General features: G+C 47.5%; 1 protein-coding gene across 9 annotated transcripts in view; it reads right to left on the reverse strand.

The window, feature by feature from the left end:
* The window catches only part of MPRIP (myosin phosphatase Rho interacting protein), a 166,923-nt gene that overhangs the window by 8,575 nt on the left and 139,270 nt on the right, over nt 1-19,078 (reverse strand). For 7 of the 9 annotated variants that reach the window (XM_032762708.2, XM_032762707.2, XM_032762705.2 and 4 more), the window contains 6 exons: nt 18,028-18,144; nt 9,564-13,445; nt 4,168-4,315; nt 3,306-3,423; nt 2,277-2,436; nt 1,740-1,850 (listed from right to left, as the gene is read on the reverse strand). In XM_032762708.2, coding sequence (XP_032618599.1) covers nt 1,740-1,850; nt 2,277-2,436; nt 3,306-3,423; nt 4,168-4,315; nt 9,564-13,445; nt 18,028-18,144 — 4,536 coding nt within the window. The remainder of the gene's footprint in view (nt 1-1,739; nt 1,851-2,276; nt 2,437-3,305; nt 3,424-4,167; nt 4,316-9,563; nt 13,446-18,027; nt 18,145-19,078) is intronic. The other 2 variants (XM_032762711.2, XM_032762712.2) reach the window with 1 other exon arrangement.

Raw genomic sequence — 19,078 nt, forward strand, 5'->3', positions numbered from 1 at the left:
GTAGCTTTCTTTGACAGCGTCACAATCCTTGTGGATGGGGGGGAAGCAGCAGACGTGGTATATCTTGACTTTAGTCAGGCTTTTGATATTGTCTCACACGACCGTCTCATAAACAAACTAGGGAAATACAAACTAGATGGAGCTACTATAAAGGGGGTGCATAACTGGTTGGAAAACTGTTCCCAAAGAGTAGTTATCAGTGGTTCATAGTCAAGCTGAAAGGGCATAACGAGTGGAGTCCTGTGGGGATCAGTTCTGCGTCCGGTTCAATATCTTCATCAATGATTTAGATAATGGCATAGAGAACATTGATAAAGTTTGTGGATGATACCAAGCTGGGAGGGGTTGCAAGTGCTTTAGAGGATAGGATTAAAGTTCAAAATGATCTGGACAAACTGGAGAAATGATCTGAAGAAAACAGGATGAAATTCAATAAGGACAAATGCAAAGTACTCCACTTAGGAAGGAACAATCAGTTGCACACATAGAAAATGGGAAATGACTGCCTAGGAAGGAGTACTGCGGAAAGAGATATGGGGGTCATAGTGTATCACAAGCTAAATGAGTCAACAATGTAACACTGTTGCAAAAAAAGCAAACATCACTCTGAGCTGTATTAGCAGGAGTGTTGTAAGCAAGCCACGAGAAGTAATTCTTCTGCTCTACTCTGCGCTGATTAGGCCTTAACTGGAGTATTGTGTCCAGTTCTGGGCGCCACATTTCAGGAAAGATGTGGACAAACTGGAGAAAGTTCAGAAAAAAGCAACAAAAATGATTCAAGGTCTAGAAAATGACCTATGAGGGAAGATTGAAAAAACTGGGTTTGTTCAGTCTGGAGAAAAGACTGAGAGTGAACATAACAATTGTCAAGTACATAAAAAGTTGTTACAAGGAGGAGAGAGAAAAATTGTTCTTAATCTCTGAGGACAGGACAAGAAGCAATGGGCTTAAATTGCAGCAAGGGGTGGGTTAGGTTGGATTTTAGGAAGAACTTCCTAACTGTCACGGTGGTTAAGCACTGGAATAAATTACCTAGGGAGGTTGTGGAATCTCCATCTGTGGAGATTTTTAAGGGCAGGTTAGCAAAACACCTGTCAGGGATGGTCTAGATAATACTCAGCCCTGCCATGAGTGCTGGAGACTGGCCTAGATAACCTCTCTAGGTCCCTTCCAGTCCTACAATCCTACGGTAGTTCAGACCAGACTGTTCTTTGGGGCGGTTCACAGATGGTGCTCACTTGTGGAGAGAAAGCTATGCCCAGGGTTTGCGCTGACAATGAGGTGCACTCGCACATGCTCACATCAACACATTTCACATGCCTCTATCAAAACTCCAGCCCCAGTGCATCATAAGCATTTTCCCCACATTAGGGCTGGACAATAGAGGGTAGAGGTTAGATGACATTTCTAAGGATAGCAGAAGAAGTGGGATTAGAATGCAGGAGTTGTTGGCTCAGTCTCATTCTCAGACCACACCGTGTGGTTTTACCGTAATTCTGACCACCACGCCCCTCCACCCCCCTTCCTTGCCCACTGACAGGCCATTTCCTTGTGAGCGCCTGGGATGTGCCCTGGACACACTCATGAACCAGGCGGGGATCAGGGTCTACATTACAGGGTGCTCCTTGCCCATCTACAGCTGGGACCATCTGCAATCCCACTGGTCATCAGACCAGCTTCTCTATGGCTACCTCCCTGTCTTCTCCAGCTGCTAGTAGTAAAGGGGGCAGGACACTTACCTCTAACTCATAGGCATCCTTCCCCTGCGTGAGAGGTGAGCCATCAGCCTCTCCCCCTCCCTCCCCGGTCCGTAACCGTGTGATCTCCACAGCCAGGCGGTTATTCAGCTCCTGGGAAGAGGGGAGAGAGTCACTGAGTGAGCAGAGGGGATACAGGATTTCCCTAGCCAATGCTGTGGTGGCTTGTTTTGTCCCCAGTTGCCTTGCAAGGCTCCCTCTGTGGGACTCCCCATGCATTCAGCCCCATCTGAGCTACACAGCATTGCACTGGGGAGACAGCTGACGGAATGCAGACACCGTGCAGGTCCTGGGGGCAGGGCTGGGAGAGCTCCCCTGCCTTTAGGCTGCCATGATGCTAACATTGCTTTCATGTTATTACCTAGGGCCAGGACAGTAGAGTAGGCACTGCTAGTGCAGATCAGCTGGCCGGCCTTGCCTCCACTTCTCTTCCCATAGGAGAAGCCACCGACTGCCCCAGAAAATCCCACTGAAACCTGAGTGGCCAGGAAAGGAGCTCTGGGGCAGCTGGTACCTCACCTGGTTGTGTGCGTTGAGCTCCTGGTTCTCTCGTTGGCACTGGCGGAGGGCCTGCCTCTCAGCCTCCAGGGCCTGGGCCAAATGAGCATTCTCCAAGCACTTCTGGGAGTACTGCTCCGAAAGGACTTCCAGTTCCCGCTGGACTGACTGCAGCTCCTCCCTGCAGAGGGGCAAAGCCAAGAGACAGATGGGCTAGAGTCATGTCCATGGCTTTCCATCGATGAAGCGGGCACTTCACAGCCCGAGGTTAGCAGGACATCTGCTTGGGGGGGGGGGGGGGGAGAGGGAGACGCTCTGCTTTTGGAAGAATCCCAGGTGGCCAGCTATCCTCCTCCTCTTCTGAAATCCTTGTCCCTGCACCAGAAGGGACCTCTGGCCCCTGCAATGGAGGCACTTCAACCTTTCAGGCACTTCCTTTGATCACTAAAAATTACTCTTTGGGCTGAAAGCTACCATGCCTGTTCTCAGCTTAGATGGAAAAACTGTGTGTGGGTGGACTGGGCTGAGCACAGATACATTATACATGGGCATAAAGCCTAGTAAAGCAGCTCAGCTATTCCTCTAACTCCCCTACCAACACAGATTTGGTTCTCACTGACGGTGAGTGCTTTTGCCTTGTTCGAACAGATTTGATTGAGCAGAAAAAAAAGTTCCAGAGGCATGGAAAACACCACCATGCATCTGCACACCACATTAACTGTAACAAAGAGAATGCTGCAGATACAGGTATCCGGAGACTGAAAATTTCAAGATTTCTGAGAGCCTACGAGGATGGCAGGGGGCTGCAGGTCAGGACTGAGGAGCACTGGCAGAGACGTGTGGAGGTCCAGGGCAGGGCACAGGTAAGGAAGGAGGAGCACCAAGAAGAGCTTCCACATCACCCTCTATAACAACAGGTCTGACTATCTGAGTGTTGCACTTCCAAGAGGAGTAAAAATGTGTCCTGTGAGTCAAGCTAATGTAGAGCATTAGCAGCACACAGTGCATGGGGAAGGGGGTGGGGGGGGAAGAAAAAAAACCAAAACCTACAAGTACTGCTTCCTGAGGGCCTCAATATCCGAGTTGACGCTGCTGATCTGGGAGCGCTGGGTCTTCTCCAGCTCCCTCTCCAGCTCCTCGCGGTGGGCGTTCTTCATGGCTTCGATGGCTGCACAGGACAGAAAGAGGATTAATGCTCTGCAGGAGGAGATGCATTTATCACTTGGTCCAAAGGTTCCCCCCTCCTTCCCCCAAAATGTGAGTCACCTTGGTAAGTCATTTTCTTGCTTCACAATCACTTTATTACGTGGCACTGGCCATAAAACAGGGAAAGAGCTTCTGCAAATCTTGCTTTTTAATAAAGTTCAACAATTGCCTGATTCACAGTTTATTTCCTGAGTTATGGGACTCCAAAAGCACAAGGCCTGGGCTCCAGCATTTTATATTCTCACAGGCACTGAAGAATGAAGTCACTGTGGAATCGGTAATAAATTAGCCTCAGCAGTGAGTAATGCCTCCCTCAGACAGAGCAAAAAACTGACTGGGCTACATCATCACCAAGGAGAGGAACATCAGAACAGGACAAGAGATGGGAGGTGGCTCTCCATGAATCACCCCCCACCCTGCCCCATCAGCCCTTGCCCCTCACCCAACTGTGGCCCAGAGCCCTCGCACCCTCCCCCAATTATACTCCATGGCCCATGCTCCCTCCACCCATCCTGCTCTCCCACTGTCAGACTGGAGACTAGCCCCTGTGCTCTTCACTGATCATGCAGCACTTTCTGTCCACCCTGCCTTGTGCTGAGTGCTCCATCCACCACCCCCCTTTCCTCATGCACACAGCTGAGGGGACCTTCTCCTCCCCTCAATGTCACACAAAATCAGTGGAGCAAGCGCTCTGCTGGACTCTTACCCGAGATGGTAGCGGCTGTTTCTTCCGCTAGCAGGCGATCTTTCTCCTCCCGCAGTTTCTCCAGTTCCCGCTGGTGCTGCCTCTGCAGATCTTCAATCTTCTTCTGATGCGTCTCTTCCATGGCCGCAAACCCACGTTCACATGTCGCCTGCAAAATGGAAGAGAAGCTGGAATTTACCTTCTTAACAAGGTCTGGAGAGACGCCTTCTTAGCCAAGGTGCCTGCAGTGAACACACACACTGCCCCAATGGCCTGGGAGGGGAACACAATGCAGATCAGCCAACAGATGGACACACAGACAGTGGATAAGTAAGTGCGTAGTATGGACTAGCCCTGCCCTAGCCATGGGGCAAGGACTGGCGAATCTAGGGGGTCTTTCCTATCTTTAAGTCTATTAGGCAAGAAATGGACCAACAGCTGGCCAAGGGGGGGAAATTCCATTTTCGAGATTGCTCCACAAGCTTTATCCAAAGTCCACTGGAGCAAATAGAAAGACTAGCATGGACTTCAGTGGGGCCGGCATCAGGCTCTAAATGGGGGAAGGAAAATGTATTTAACAAGGATGCATCCCTACCGTCCCTTTGGTAGCTTTCTGTCTTTTACTGCATCTACTTCCAGAGCCTTCCTCTCACCTTTCAGGTCCTGCACCATCTTCTCCAGCCTGTGCTGGAGTTCATTCCCTCCTAGCCCCCACCTGGTTCCTCACACTCCCCTTGAACCCCTTCACCTCCTTTGTGCTATTCATTGCTCTCTGCACTTGTGACAACTTCACACATCCAGAACAGCGGCCTCCAGCAAATCCACTGAACTCCAGGAATCTTTCCCATGTTCTCCCATCCCAAACTTCTGCTGCTCAGCCTGAGTGACAGCCTCTGTTTGGAGTAGCATGTGATGGCAAGTGCAAGAGTGTTCTGCAGGCCAAGACGCAGATGCATTGGCAGGGACGTGTAGGGGCCCAGGGCTGGAGTACCAGTTGGTATGCTGGGGAGCCATTAGCAGGGCCATGTGTGAGGTCCAGGACAATGGCTGCAGGGTCTGTTTGAGCTGCAGTGACAAAGCTGTATTTGGGAGAGGAAAGGGATTCCTGGTGAGTTTGCATAGGACATAGCTGCACCATGATGGGCTCTTACCAGAGCCTCACTTTCAAAAGCAATTAAGTTTGCGCTTTCCAGTCTCTTTTCAAACCCCCAATCTCCAGTGCAGGCTATAGAAGGAGCACGCAACCACCACTGAAATGTAGCCACCTCTGGGGTGGAATGTAGCTATTTAACAGCAACACGGTATTATAGTTTAGGACAGCAAGTGAAGATGAACAAATACCACATTCCGTTGAAACTGAGGAATTCAGGGTGCTAGAATTAGTTACCAGAGTTGGAATTAGTGTGAGACAACAGGGCCATCTCTTGGGGACAGTGCTATGGGATTTAGAATAGTCACAAACATTGAGGTCTTGAATTTTGGCTCTCATCTAAACGATGGCACCTCCTGCATCCCAGCACTGGGACCTCAGTTCTGCAGACCTTCGCCCACAGTATCACCAGCATTACCCTCTGCAGAACATAGTGTTGCTCTAAGGAGCATCAGTCAACTGCTGACTAGGCCTGGTGAGATCCAAAAGCACCACAGCCCACATTAGGGCTGAAGCCACAGATCCTCCTGGTGCTTGTCCATCACAGAACCAAACTTCAATCTACACGGCCTCTCTCCTGCGTTTGTTTGTCGTGTGGGGGGAGAAGCTGACAGCCCTGATCCTCAGCATCTCTACCCACCAGCTCTCACTGAGCACAGATGGCTGAGTCATGAGTTGCATGGCTCCTGCTTAGATTTTTCTTTATTTCATGAAGGTGCCATATTCCCCGTGCCAGGCCATCAGCTACAGAAGAAAATATTAAATAAAGGTGATACAAAGAGTTTGATGTGTCAGTCGTTGGTCATCGGGGGAAACATACAGAGCATGGGGGGACGCTGGCAATTGGTTATGGTTCAGCATATAATACATACAGCCTGTAATGTCCCCAATGAGGGGTGTACGGTGGTTGGGGTCAAGATATAGTAGGGGGGCAGTGAGGGTACATCGCTCATATAGTGGGCTACACACAGTCATGTGTATGAGTAAGCGGGCCGGGTAATGGGGACAGGGTGACCCTCACGTGGTAATACACTCAGTTCTTGGCTCCTGTGCAGGAACCAGCCCTGTTTCCGCTCTCAGTAGGTCATTTTGGAGGCCCACCCTGGCTCAAAGATTTCCCTTCCACTTCAGAAGCCAGCCAGTTCCTCTAACCTGTTCTCCTGGCACCCCACTTGGAAAGAGAGCTTTGAAAATGAATCAGAAGGGCAACTGGGAATTACAGCTTCAGTTCTCCATGCAGCAACAAATGCGTTGCCAGACCCATACTCCAGGAAACCAAGCAGGAGAGAATGCAACTGAGATTCCAGGAGCTTCGAAGTGCTTCGCGCTCATGAGCCAGATCCTGGGCATGGCCTATGTAGACAAAGCTTGGTGATGAGAACTAGAGAACTCTGCTAGTGAGGTCTGAAACATGCCTGTATTCAGGGCTGTGTTACAAACCCGACACTAGAGCTAAACTAGCCAAATGGTCCTATCATACTTCATGAACCTCTTGGCAAACCGGGGTTGAGTCATGGGTCAGATTCTCCTCCTATTTATGCCAGTTTGAGACAGCTACCCTGACTTCACTGGATTTCTTGATTTTACACCAGTGTGTTTGGTGGAAGCCATGGAAAAACTTAACCATTTCAGTTAAGTTGGTGATTTTGAGGTCAGAATGAACCCAAATCAGAATTTAAGGATTGTGAACTGACCACCCTGAAACTTCTACCCCAAAAATCCAATCCTGTATTGCCAGTTTCTCTCTGGTCTATGCACTCAGATATACAGCCTGGGACATCAACGTCTGTTTTACTGAATGCCAGTACTGACTAAAGGAGGTAAACTTTAACTTGGATTGTCTTCCGTGGCTAAAGTTTAATGCCTCCTGTATCAGCACAGCACCTGTTGATCTTATCCTGTAGCATCAGCACTAGTTATGAGCCTAAGTACTCATGCAGGACTTAATCTATGATTCCAGAGGTGAGAGTGTTACCCACTGAGCCCTACTGATTCTTACTCTTAAGAATCCCCTAATGCTATGTGATCAGTGTACATTCTGGGTCTGGATTTGATTCTTTGGCTTGCTTTTTTATCCTGAAGCATTTCTCATTTTCTCAGCCTCGTTTCTTGCTAATAACCCAGTGCCCCATAACCTATCTGGACTTGGTTGACTGAGTATTGGGTGAGGTAGCTTTGCTATGCTAGGATTCTTATCTACAGGCATAACGTAGGGAGGAAAATTGGCAAGTGCTTCTTAATAACATTAGTTGGTAGGTACAGTGTTTAGTTTATAGTAAATGCATTGCTGTAAATCTAAGAAATTAGAGTAAGCACAAAACAGTATATGTATTAGTGTGGGTCGTAAAGTTCTCCGGAGTATGCAAAGGAAAGGAGAAAACAAGTATTTTAATGCTATTTTAAATTGTGTATTAAATAGAGTTTTAGAAAGTGCCTGGGTTAGCTTCTTAGTAACCGAGATTAATTTTATATTTTTGTTTCTGTCCCCTCAATTCATACAAGTGAGAGAAGAAGGGAAGGCAAGAGGGAGGGAGATCTAGATCTCTCTCTCTTTCCTTCCTCAGCCCAGGTCTGCCAAAGGTTACTGCTCCTTGTTTTTCCAACTGGCAAACTGCAGGTTTCCAGTAGTCTCCAACAGGGAGAGTCACAATTTGAAAACAGCTGAGGCAGTGAAGTCTAATGGCTGTTTGAGTCAGTTTGGAAGCAGCAGAAAGGCCACCATGGGATGCATAATAAAGGGAATTGTTTATAAAGCAAGAACGTTCTTCCTCTTGGACCCTATTTGGAGAATGGCATGTTGCCCAGGGTACTGATTCCAAGGTCTTTTGAGTTTTCAAGGGGAGAGTAACCGCGGTGGTGACTGGGCAGAGGGAGAGGTTGGTTAAGAGTTTAGGAAGGGATTTTCCTCTCTTAAAGAGAAACTGGAGTTTGGAGCTGTCTGTGGAAGTCATGGCAACAGATACCCTAGAACTTGTGTGTTTAAGAAATGTGGTTCACATCATTAGCACCCGCTGCCAAATGATGGGTTTGTCTCTCAGAAGAAGGAAGAGGCTTGGGTAGAGCTACCATTCTTCCCAAGCTAAAAGTTCTATGTACCCAGAAACTGGCATAAACCCTAGCCCCATCCCTTACTTCCACGCCTTCCACCGTTAAATGCTGCTGCTGCTGGACTCAGGCTCTCTCATCACTTTAAAATCTCTTTGCTGACTGTGGAGGATTATTGCTCCCTTGCAAGCACCTCTGTCTGACTTGCTTCTGCCCACGAACCCTGGGTCCTTGCTTGCAGTCTGGATTGGCTGACCTTTTGCTACATAAGCTCCATATTCAACCTGGAAATCAGCTCAAGAGCTGTTAACAAGCCCATATTTCACTGCTACAGAACCAGCACCAGCTGGAAATGGGCTCAAGTTCAAAAATCAACAGTCTTTAGAAGCTGTAATGCCGGGTGCTGCTTTTATAGCCACCCCTGAATGGCGGCACATCCTATGTAAATACATTTTGTGGCCATTGCTCCTGTTCCTTCAAACTTTGTTTCTGCACCTACTTCCGGGCTCAAACAACTGTGCACTGTTTGTCACATAACAAACTGCTGAAAAAACACCAACACTGGATTTCCCTGTTAGCCACATGGAGCCGAGATTAGTATTAATTTTTTGTCTATAAAACTTGTCCTCTTAACCAGCCAGATTCTCCCCTCCTCCCACAAACATACATTTTGAGAGCCTACATTTACATTTCGCATTAGGGCTCTGAAGTCAAGGAAGCTGGGCTGGGAGTTTGATCAGACTGAGAAAGAGCTCTGGGAAGCTGCTTTGTCCAGAACGTATGACTCAGGCATGAGAACACTACTGCAATGTTCGTGTTTGAGGAGGCTCGGTTGCAGTGTGACATTATTACAGCCATTTTGGACCCCGACTCCCACCACTAAATCACCAGCAGCCTCTGCCACCGTTCCCAGTCAAATAATTCTCTCTCATTGTGCCTGAGCTTTTTTAAACAGCCATGTACAAGAGACTGGAAGCGCTAAGCAATACATTTAGAATGCATCCCAGCGCAGAGAAGGGAAGCATGGAGAAAACTAACGTGCATTGACAGAGACTTTACCGGTCATTTTAATTGGTTTGGTTTCTCTTAACTGTCTTAGGTCTTACGGGGAGTGCTGTCCCTGCATGGGGAACCATCTATACTAGAAGGGCCTCCCAACAAACTGGAACATTGCATTGATAGGAAGGAAGGGTTATGGGGTAAAATTAAATGTATTCAAAACCTTCAGGTTCTCAAAGTCTTTCTGGTATTTTTCCCTCAGTGCTGAAGCATTCCCCTCCACGTGCTTGTTCTCGAGTTCGTCCCTCATGGCATTCATCTGGGCCTCCAGCTCTTGAATGCGCTCTCTCAAACCGTGCATGGAGTTTAACTCGCTCTCGGAGACCTGCAACCCACCATTGGGCTGATCTGTTGCCCACTCATTCCCGTCACTGGTTTCAGACCCTTCAGAAGGCAAGGCTTCTGGGTGCTGCCTCTGGTAATTGTCTAGTGTTTCTTGTAAGCACTGCAGGTTCTGGTTGTAATGCTCCTGTAAAGTATGCAGTTCCTCACTGTGGATGATTTGCAGTTCCTTTATCTTGGCCTGGAACTTTTCCTCCAACATTTGCATTTGCTCAAGGTGATACGTCTCCATGTTTTGCTTATCTCGGACGATGGCATCAAGTTGATTTAAGCCCTCTGTTCTCTCTGCCTGCAGAGTGTCCTCTGTCCTATTCAACTGCTCGATCACATTTTGCATCTCCTCCTCATACCTGCCTTGTAACTCACGTAAGTTTTTGCTGTGTTTGTGCTCTTCTTCTTCCAAGAGCCTCCGTTGACTGTCCAGCTGAGACACTTTTGCCTTAAGGTCTACATTCTCTCTTTCAATGATGGCTATCATCTCGGCATATTCACTCTGCTGCTTTCGAAGCAAGTCTTCATACTCCTCACGAAGGGCGGACACCGTCTTTATGCGTTCTTGACACAGAGCATCCATGTTTTGCAAGGACTCTTTGTAAAACTTTAGCTCCCTTTCATACTCGAGTCTAACTTTGAAAGCCCCATAACAAACCTGAGCCTGGATAATTGCATCTTGAACTAACAATGATGAATAGCGCTCAAGATCTCCCATGGACGTATGATATGAAAGACGTGGAGAAATTTTTAGGAGCTTCTGGCAATCGCGTATGGCTTCCTCAGGGGACAAGGATAGTAAGGCAACAGATATTTCTTTAAGAACATTTGCTTTTTCTTTTAGTTGTTGGGCAACGTCTTCTTGAATGGCAACAAGTGCTTCACTACTATGGTCTGGCAAACCATGGGCCTGCATCATCTTGGCTGAATCTTGACATGGCATCACCTTGAGATGGCTCCTATCCCAAGAGGTTTGGGTTCTTTCTGAAGCATCCTTTTGGATTTCAAGTGCTTCAGAAATCTGATGCATAACCCTGTCAAATTCAGAGGTCCTATATGCTTTGATGATTTCCTCCAACATGCATTTATGTTGCTGGAGAGCTGTTTTGGTATTGTGGAGGTCTTCTTCAATTGTTTTTAACCTCTGATGAAAAGACTCTCGCATCTTCTGTGCAACAAAACCAAGTTCTGCCCTGATCAATGTAGCATCAGCTACTGTTTGGACAAGGCATTGGGGAAAACTAAAACTAACTGCTTCTGTTTTGCTTTCTACCGCCTCTTCTCTGGTGCTCAAGTGCTTTCTCAATTCTTCCACCTGGCTCCAAAATTCACCTTCCAGCAGGAGCTTCTTAGATAAGATGTTGGCCAAGGCAATTGCTGTGTGTGACACATTTGCCGGCTCTAAAAAAACCACCTCAGCTGTCCCATGAATCTCTCTGAGAATCTGGGAAATCTCTGAGCTTGCATTTTTCAAAGATTCTGCTATTTGGTTGATCAGGGAGGCTTCAAATGCTATCCTCTCAGAAAGCAATCTTAACTGGTCTCCATCAGACATTTCAACTTGCTGCTGCTGGGAAATGAGTTTCTGTTCCTCCAGCAAACTCTCTTCTGCAGCTAGAGTTTGAGCCACACAGCTTTCACTCTGCTGATAATCAGAGGAGATGAGTGTCCCTTGCAAGACCTGGATTGCATTTGACAAGGTGGTTTCCATGCTGGACAGAGTGGTAAGAAACAAATCTCTCTCTTTCTCCTTGTCAGATTTGGGTAAAGCCCTTAGCTGTTCTCTGCATTTTTCTAAACAGATCAGGGTTTGATCATTTTTCACTTGGAAGTCTCCCAGCTCATTGACATGATTTTTTATCATTCTGAACTTTTCCTGTCTCTCATTTTCCAGCTGTGAAACCAGAGCACCAACTTCGAATAAGCTAGCTTGGAGCTGTTCCCTAAGCTGGGACTCTGTGCTGGCCCACTGATGGTGGAGGGCTATCAGGGTTTCCTGGTTATGGCCTTGCTGGCTTTCAAGCTTCATGGACACATCTTTGAGCTTCTCCTCCGTGATGTAAAGTTTGGTTTCCAGGGAATGGATGATTGAGAGATAAGTCTCAGAGTCATTGGTTCCTGAGGCTGGGTAACCAAGAACTGGTTCTGATGACATGCTTTCCTCAGACAGTGATCTATCCTGGCTTGTGTCTGAAGACGTGCTACTAGTCCAATTTTTCTCTGACCCATCTGAATGGATGTATTTTTGGCATTGGATGTTTGAGAAGCGGATTCTTTGTCTTTTGGCACTTAGGATTCCTATATCAGGCTTCGCTAAGGCTTTCTGTTGCGGCTCTCTGTCTTGAAGCTCTCTAGACTTCAGAGACCTAAGTTCTTCGGCATTCAACATGGTATGCTCACCAGCCTGTCTCTGGCTGGTCTCAGGACATTCAGCATCCTCCTCCTTTAGTGCATAATTCAAACCTGGAAGCCCCTCAGGAGCTGGCATGTCTGGAATGTGACTTTCATCAGCCTCAAGATTAGTGCAGAAGTCCTCTCTCTCTTTAGCACACGGTACTGAGTCCACATGAGCTAACTTCTTTAAAACCTCTTCTTTGGCCTGTAGCCTTACTTCTGTTTCTTCTAAACTGCTGCCCAAAGCTGCCATTTTAACCAAAGCCTCATTGAGGTCTTGATCTTTCTTTTCAACAATTCTCGAGTGCATTTCCTTAACCTGTCTCAGCTCTTCCTCTTTTTCTTCCAGCACCTTCTGCACGCTCTGGAACTGATCTGATACTTTCTCATACAATTGCTCCAACTTATCATAGTTGGTCTCCTCCATTTTCAACTTTGCTTGCAACTTGGCAACTTCATTATCTGACTCTTCAACCTGATTCATCAGCTCTTGGAACCTACATTTGATCTGATGTCTCTCCCCTTCAAGTTCCTTGATGTCATCAGCAAGCTTCTGGATGCTGGCCTCCTTCATCTCCAGTTGCTCCTCTAGCTGGTGGACAATCTCACTGCCTTCAAATTTTGCGTTCAGTTTCTCTTTCTGAAGAATTTCCATCTGCTGCTCGTTGTTCTGAAGCTGATTCTCGTACTCGCTGGCCTTATCCTCCACCTCCTTCAGACTCTGTATTAAAACCTGCTTTTCCTTCTCACAGCTTTCCAACAAAGCCTCATAATTCTTCTGCAACTTCTCCTCCATTAGGATCCGAGCCTGTTCACTAGCGTTCAGCTGCCTGCTCAGGTCTGCAATCCTGTCTTGGAGCCGCTGCACTTCTTTCTGGTGGTCCCTTTGCAATGCCTGTTGCAATTCAAGATCCCTCAGCTCCTGCGTCTTTTCCAGCAGCAGTGCCTCTGCATTTTTTAGCTTTTGCTCACTGGCTTTTAACTGGGAGCTCAGAGTGGTCTCACTGTGTTGCCACTCCTCCAGCTGCTCTTTGGCTTTCTCCTTCTCACTCTTCAAGTCACTCTTCAGCTTGGCCAGAGTTTGCTCTTTGATGGACAGCTCAGCTGCAGCATTACTGAGCCTTGCCTGAAGGCTTTGAATCTCGGCTTCATGGTGCCGGATCACATCCTTTGCCTCACCATAGCTACGTTTCAGCGACTGGATCTGCTGATTGATCAGCTCCTGACGCTGGCATTGGGCTTCCAGCTCACTTTGGAGGTCTTGATTGACTTTATGGAGCCTCTGCCAGGCACCCGATGGTGAGGCTGCCACCTCGGTCTTAAAAAAATTGATTAAATACTAGATTAGTAACACTTGGGTCCCAGTTCTGAGTGTCACACCTCTGGCCAGGTCTGGCCATGGGAAAGCTCCTTGGATTGTTTTGGCTGCTACCCATATGCTCCCATTTTGGAAGGTTTCTGTTCTTGGCACAATTTTTTTTAACCACTTTTTATTTTTTTTAAGGGGGCAATAGCTGCTTCTGCTTAACAGAAACTACAGATAACAACACTGAAACATCTCTAAGGTAACAGTCTATGAGAAGCAAGTCAAACAAAACCAAAACAATGGAAAAGGAAACACCAGTAAATAAAACAGAGACAAAAGACTGGAAGGGAGTGAGGACAAGAGGGAGGGAAGGGAACAGGTTGGGGAGAGAGGAGCTGCTCAGTTTGGTGCGTTTGTTTGTTTAGTTTGTTGTGAAACAAAAAGTGCACAATTCCAGGTAACAAAGTCCTTCAGAACAAAAACAATAACAGGAAGTGAGGTTGAAAGTACATGACATCACTTCCTGCCAAGCCACAGGAAGAGGAGATGGCTGCCATAGTGATGTCATTTCTATAATGGCTAAACAGGCTTCTTCATCTGGCTGCTCCTCTTTTTAAAAATATATTACTAAATCTTAAGAGTGGGGAGGATCTAATCTCTCTACCTGTAAAAAAAGACAAGTGAAAGGGAAAAACAGGTACGATGAGAACGTAAAATAAAACAAACAAACCTTTGTGAGATTCAAACCAAAGCAGTGTAGCATGCAAAGAGAAAACTCACAAAGAGAGTCATGCATAAGTCGACAGAAATTATATATCTTTAAAAGAGATACACAAACAGGAAGAGGCAAGAGAAGCACAGCGTTAAGCCTAGGAATTTGGCCTGCCTTGCTGTACTCTGTTTGCTGGTAGGGAAAGCCCACAGATGTGACACTCAGTTATGTTACATTAAAGTCATGCTTAACATCAAAAACATGCAAGAATATCCACCCAGAACAGGTTAGTAAAGTGTCCCCCTCCCTCACCAGAGCTGGAAGACATTCCAGGTATCTAAAAGAGAAAAAGTGAGCGCTAGCACTTTACCACCTGTTAGAATTCACAGGGTTCAAGATATTTCAGTTGTGATTAAACTTAACAACAAGAAATGTCAGAGGGGTTACAAGAGCTCAGAAAGGGCTTCAGTGCAAGGTGCATGCGTCAGTATCGGTTCTTGTTCAACAGCTTTGTTATTATTAAGAAATGTGCAGAGAGTGTGTGATGCCAGTCTAGAGCCAACAGTATTAATGCCCATGAAAGGTATTTGTAAAAGGATAAGGACTGGGGGTGGACAAGACCTTAAAAATGCAGAAGCTCCATTCAGGTAAGTACCCTAAAGTTTATCCAGACTTTCTGGGTCTGCAGAGTAGTGCTGGAACTCTCCGAGATTCATAAATTCCAAGGTCAGAAGGGACAATATGCAATCATCTCATCTGACCTCCTGTACGTCACAGGCCAGAGAACGTCTCTAATATAATTCCAGAGCATAACTTCAAGAAAAACATCCAATCTTGATTTAAAAATTGCCAGTGATGGTGCACCTACCACGACCCTGGGTAAACTGTTCCGATGGTTAACAGGATCCCTCTCTCAGATACTAATGGGTATAAACTGGACACTAGGAAGTTTAGACTTGAAATTAGACGAAGGTTTCTAACCATTAGAGGAGTGAAGTTCTGGAACAGCCTTCCAAGGGGAGTAGTGGGGGCAAAAGACATATCTGGCTTTAAGACTAAGCTTGAATAAAATCTTACTGGATATGGAGTCGCGTAGATTGTAACTGGATAGCTAATTTTGGCAACTGATCTTTGATTATCAGAGCAGGCCTAAAGTTCATGCCATCCGCAGTGGATCTACCTGTGGCAAATGAGGATGTTAGAATGGGTTGGGATCTGTATGGTAAGACAAGGGAATTTAGGCGATGACGCAATTCTATAGTCTGACGTCGAGCTTTGGGATGAATGATTCTTCTAAGCGCGTGACATAGCGCAGTGGTGTTAGGTCTGATGCCCAGACGTCGGGAAGCACGATTCTCACTACCGCGGGCAAGTTGCAGAAAGCCCTGGAGGTTTTTTTCGCCACGCTCTGGCAGCGTGGGGCATGGGTCACTTGCTGGTGGATTCTCTGCAGCTTGAGGTCTTCAAACCACAATCTGAAGACTTCAGTAACTCAGACATAGGTTAAGAGTTTGTTATAGACGTGGATGGGTAGGATTCTGTGGCCTGCTTTGTGCAGGAGGTCAGACTAGATGATCATATTGGTCCCTTCTGACCTTAAAGTCTATGAGTCTCCTCAATTCTCTCATAGAATTTTGGCTCTGCTGCTTCCTATCTGAATTAGAAAATGCAACGGCAGCCATCAAAGGCGGGGATGGGGAAGAAAGATATTCTCAGACTCTCAACAAGATTCAATTTAGTTTTAGAAAAAAAAGTGGGTTGGCTGGTATTGTATTAAAGCTGATTTGCTACCACCTACTAGGGACTTTGATTCTCACTCTTATTCCTAATTTCAAAGGCACTAAAGCCAACTCAGAATGTCAAGCATGGTGGAGTAGGTTTTGGTAGCCAATTTTGTGCTGGTCTACTATTTGCTGGGCTTCAGTTTAAGGGAAGTAGGATGCCTTCGCTCTAGGGAAGCCACAGTTGGTCTATTGTGGAAATGTGGGATTCTGCCCAGGGCCTGTAGCCAACATGAGTTGCTGCCATAACAGAAGATCAAACAGTCTAAGAACAGGAAGCTACAGCTGCAGATCATGAAGTGGCAAGTCCAATGAACATTTGGGAATTTGCTAATAAACACAGGAATTGTCTAGCTTTCTTCTCCGCTCCCCATGGATTGGCCCATCCAAGACCTCTCTCTCTCTCCACCCTCACAAGCCCTTTTTCTTGCCAGCTATTCTTCCAATTTAAGGGGGCTAAGTAGAGCTCCCAAGTCTGGAAGAGAACTGGCAGCAGCATGTTAAGAGAAGTTCTTCCCTCTTGGAAGCTTAGAGTGCTTCCTCTGCAGCACATCTGGCTACTTTGCTAGGCCCATTCAGTTTTCCTCCTGGAAGGATCTCCGCTCTCCTTTCAGAACCTAGGGAATTCCTCCCTCCCCAGAGATGCCAGACTGTGACTCCATTCTTCTGGACAAAGACTGCACAGGAGGCTCTGTGCAGCTTGGATTGTAAACTCCTGGGGCAGGGACTGTATCTTCCTATAGGTTCATGAAGCATGTGCCCTTGATCTTGACTGGGGCCTCTGGGCCTTCCCACAACACAAATACTAACAGATCACTTCTCCTCCTCCAGAGGGGTGACTGACCGAGCACACACTGGTGCTTCTTGCCTCCCTTGGGCTAAGCATGCTACCTCCCCAGCAGGGCCGGCGCTACCGTTTAGGCAGCCTAGGCAATCGCCTAGGGTGCCAGGATTATTCGGGGGGCGGCATTTTACTGGGGGGGCGGCAGGTGACTCCAGTTGACCTGCCGCAGTCGTGCCTGCGGAGGGTCCATTGGTCCGCGGCTCCGGTGGAGCTGCCGCAGTCGTGCCTGCGGACGGTCGGCTGCTCGCGTGGCTCCGGTGGACCTCCCGCAGGCATGACTGCGGCAGCTCCACCAGAGCCACGGACCAATGGACCATCCGCAGGAATGACTGTGCCAGCTCCACCGGAGCCGCTGGATCAGCACGGGAGGTGGCGAAATGGCCGTGCGCCTAGGGCGCGAGAAACCCTAGCGCCGGTCCTGCTCCCCAGTGCTTCCAGCCTAGGAAGTGGACACAGCCTTGGATGCCAAACCCAGCCCCTCCGCCCCCACCATGTGGCAACGTAGAGCACAGCCACTAGCCACCTTGTTCCACAGCAGGTTTGACCATGTAAAAGTCAGCAGCTGAAACTCTACCTAGATCACAGAACAAGAATGAATTCTTGCTGAGCCAGCCTGCTGCAGCTCCATAAGCTTTGCCTCTCCTTTTGAGGCACTGCTGGAGACTTCTTTGGCTGTATCTAAGAGCCTATAAGAGAGTGGGAAGGAAGAGAATAGCTGCTCCTCTCTCCTTTCCTAACCACTCCAAAACACAATTCCAGGCCTGGTTCAGAGCCACCAGCCTTTAATACAGCCAAAAGCCACTACAGAGGTCCATTAGAAAGGCAATACGGCCAGAGCAGAATTCACAGCCCTGAATGCATGGAACAGGAGACGGAGGTGCATGCACGCATCGACACTGACATCAAAGTGAACTTTGTCAAGGTTTTTTCCACTATGCATCTGGGGCTCATTTTCCTTTAGTGAAACCTTGCTGGCCATCGTATCTTCTGTCTCTACACAGATATGGATGCCCTAGGAGGATGAGTTCCTCTCCACCAGAACCCAGAACACTGGAACAGAAAAAGAATTATTAAAGAAATGCTCTTTATGAAGCTGGGAAAGGACGATGGCAGCATTTAAGGGAGGCCAAAGTCTCTTGGGGCACAATAGGTTTGCACATTTCTGCTCCACGCTGGACGCACCCTGGACTGAAGCCCAAAAAGTTCATTTGCAGATGCAGCAAAAGATGGAGATTTCTCTCTCTCTCACTCTCCTACCTGCAACACGTAGCCTTCCCTGGCACTTTGCTCCCGGCCCAGTGCCACCTTCAGTTGGCCCTGCAGGACCCGGTTCTGCTCGAGGAGGTCTGATGCCTCCTTCTGGCTCTGCTCCAACTGTTGGAAATGGACAAAGACAGAACCCAAAGGGTTGGTTGAAGAAGCATGGAAGGAAGTGGTTCAAAAGCACTTAGCATGGAGTGAACTCCTCTCTTCCTGCTGAGACTGGGGCTTTATTTCATTCAACACCACCCCATTCGCTCAAACCAAACACAGAAAACCCCAGTGTTGTGCATTTGTTTAATTTTTGAAGCTTACTGAAACGAGGGACTAACAGCACTGGCTGGAGCCAGGCCTAATCCAGGCAAGCTCTCCTCCCAACCACAGCTCATTTCTGACAGCTCTGATAATGCACCGTAATTCTGACCTGCAGCAACCAACTCATGTTATTACAGACTTGGGCCTCTTCCAAGTGAGTTGAGCTTCCTACCCCGTCCTTTCCCAGCTCATTTATGGCATCAACAATATGAGATTGCTCATTGTAAGTGACAGATAAGCAGAACCAGCTTTGTACACTTACAAGGTGTGCAGGTCGGCTGAGCTGTTATGTGCATGTGCACACATAAAATCACACTCACAATCACAAGTTCAGAAGTTGAAGCCTGATTTCAGACAGCATTAATATACTTGACCTGGGTTCAGATCCTGATCAGGTCACAATGGAAGGCTTGTTAATAAACAACCACTACAGCCTCTGGTCTGGCTTGACTAGAAAAAGATGCCAAAGGATCCCCATTGCAATAACTGTCCTTCCAGGAGAAGTAGACACAACTAAGAGACAATCAAATTGGAAGAGAATGGGAAATGCCAGGGTTATGGGCCTGGTCCCTGCATTTCCCCAAAGGGGCCCTATAGTGTCCACTTATCCTCTTTGCTCTTAACGCAGCAATAAATTCACCCCATGACTGAACCCTCCAGCTATGACCTACTCTGGTGTAACACGAAGGCCCATCACCACACAAGCTACGGCAGCTCAAGGAGCCCCTTGGAG

This window comes from Chelonoidis abingdonii, chromosome 9 (genome assembly GCF_003597395.2).
Source record: "Chelonoidis abingdonii isolate Lonesome George chromosome 9, CheloAbing_2.0, whole genome shotgun sequence".
In the NCBI taxonomy this organism is placed as follows: domain Eukaryota; kingdom Metazoa; phylum Chordata; order Testudines; family Testudinidae; genus Chelonoidis; species Chelonoidis abingdonii.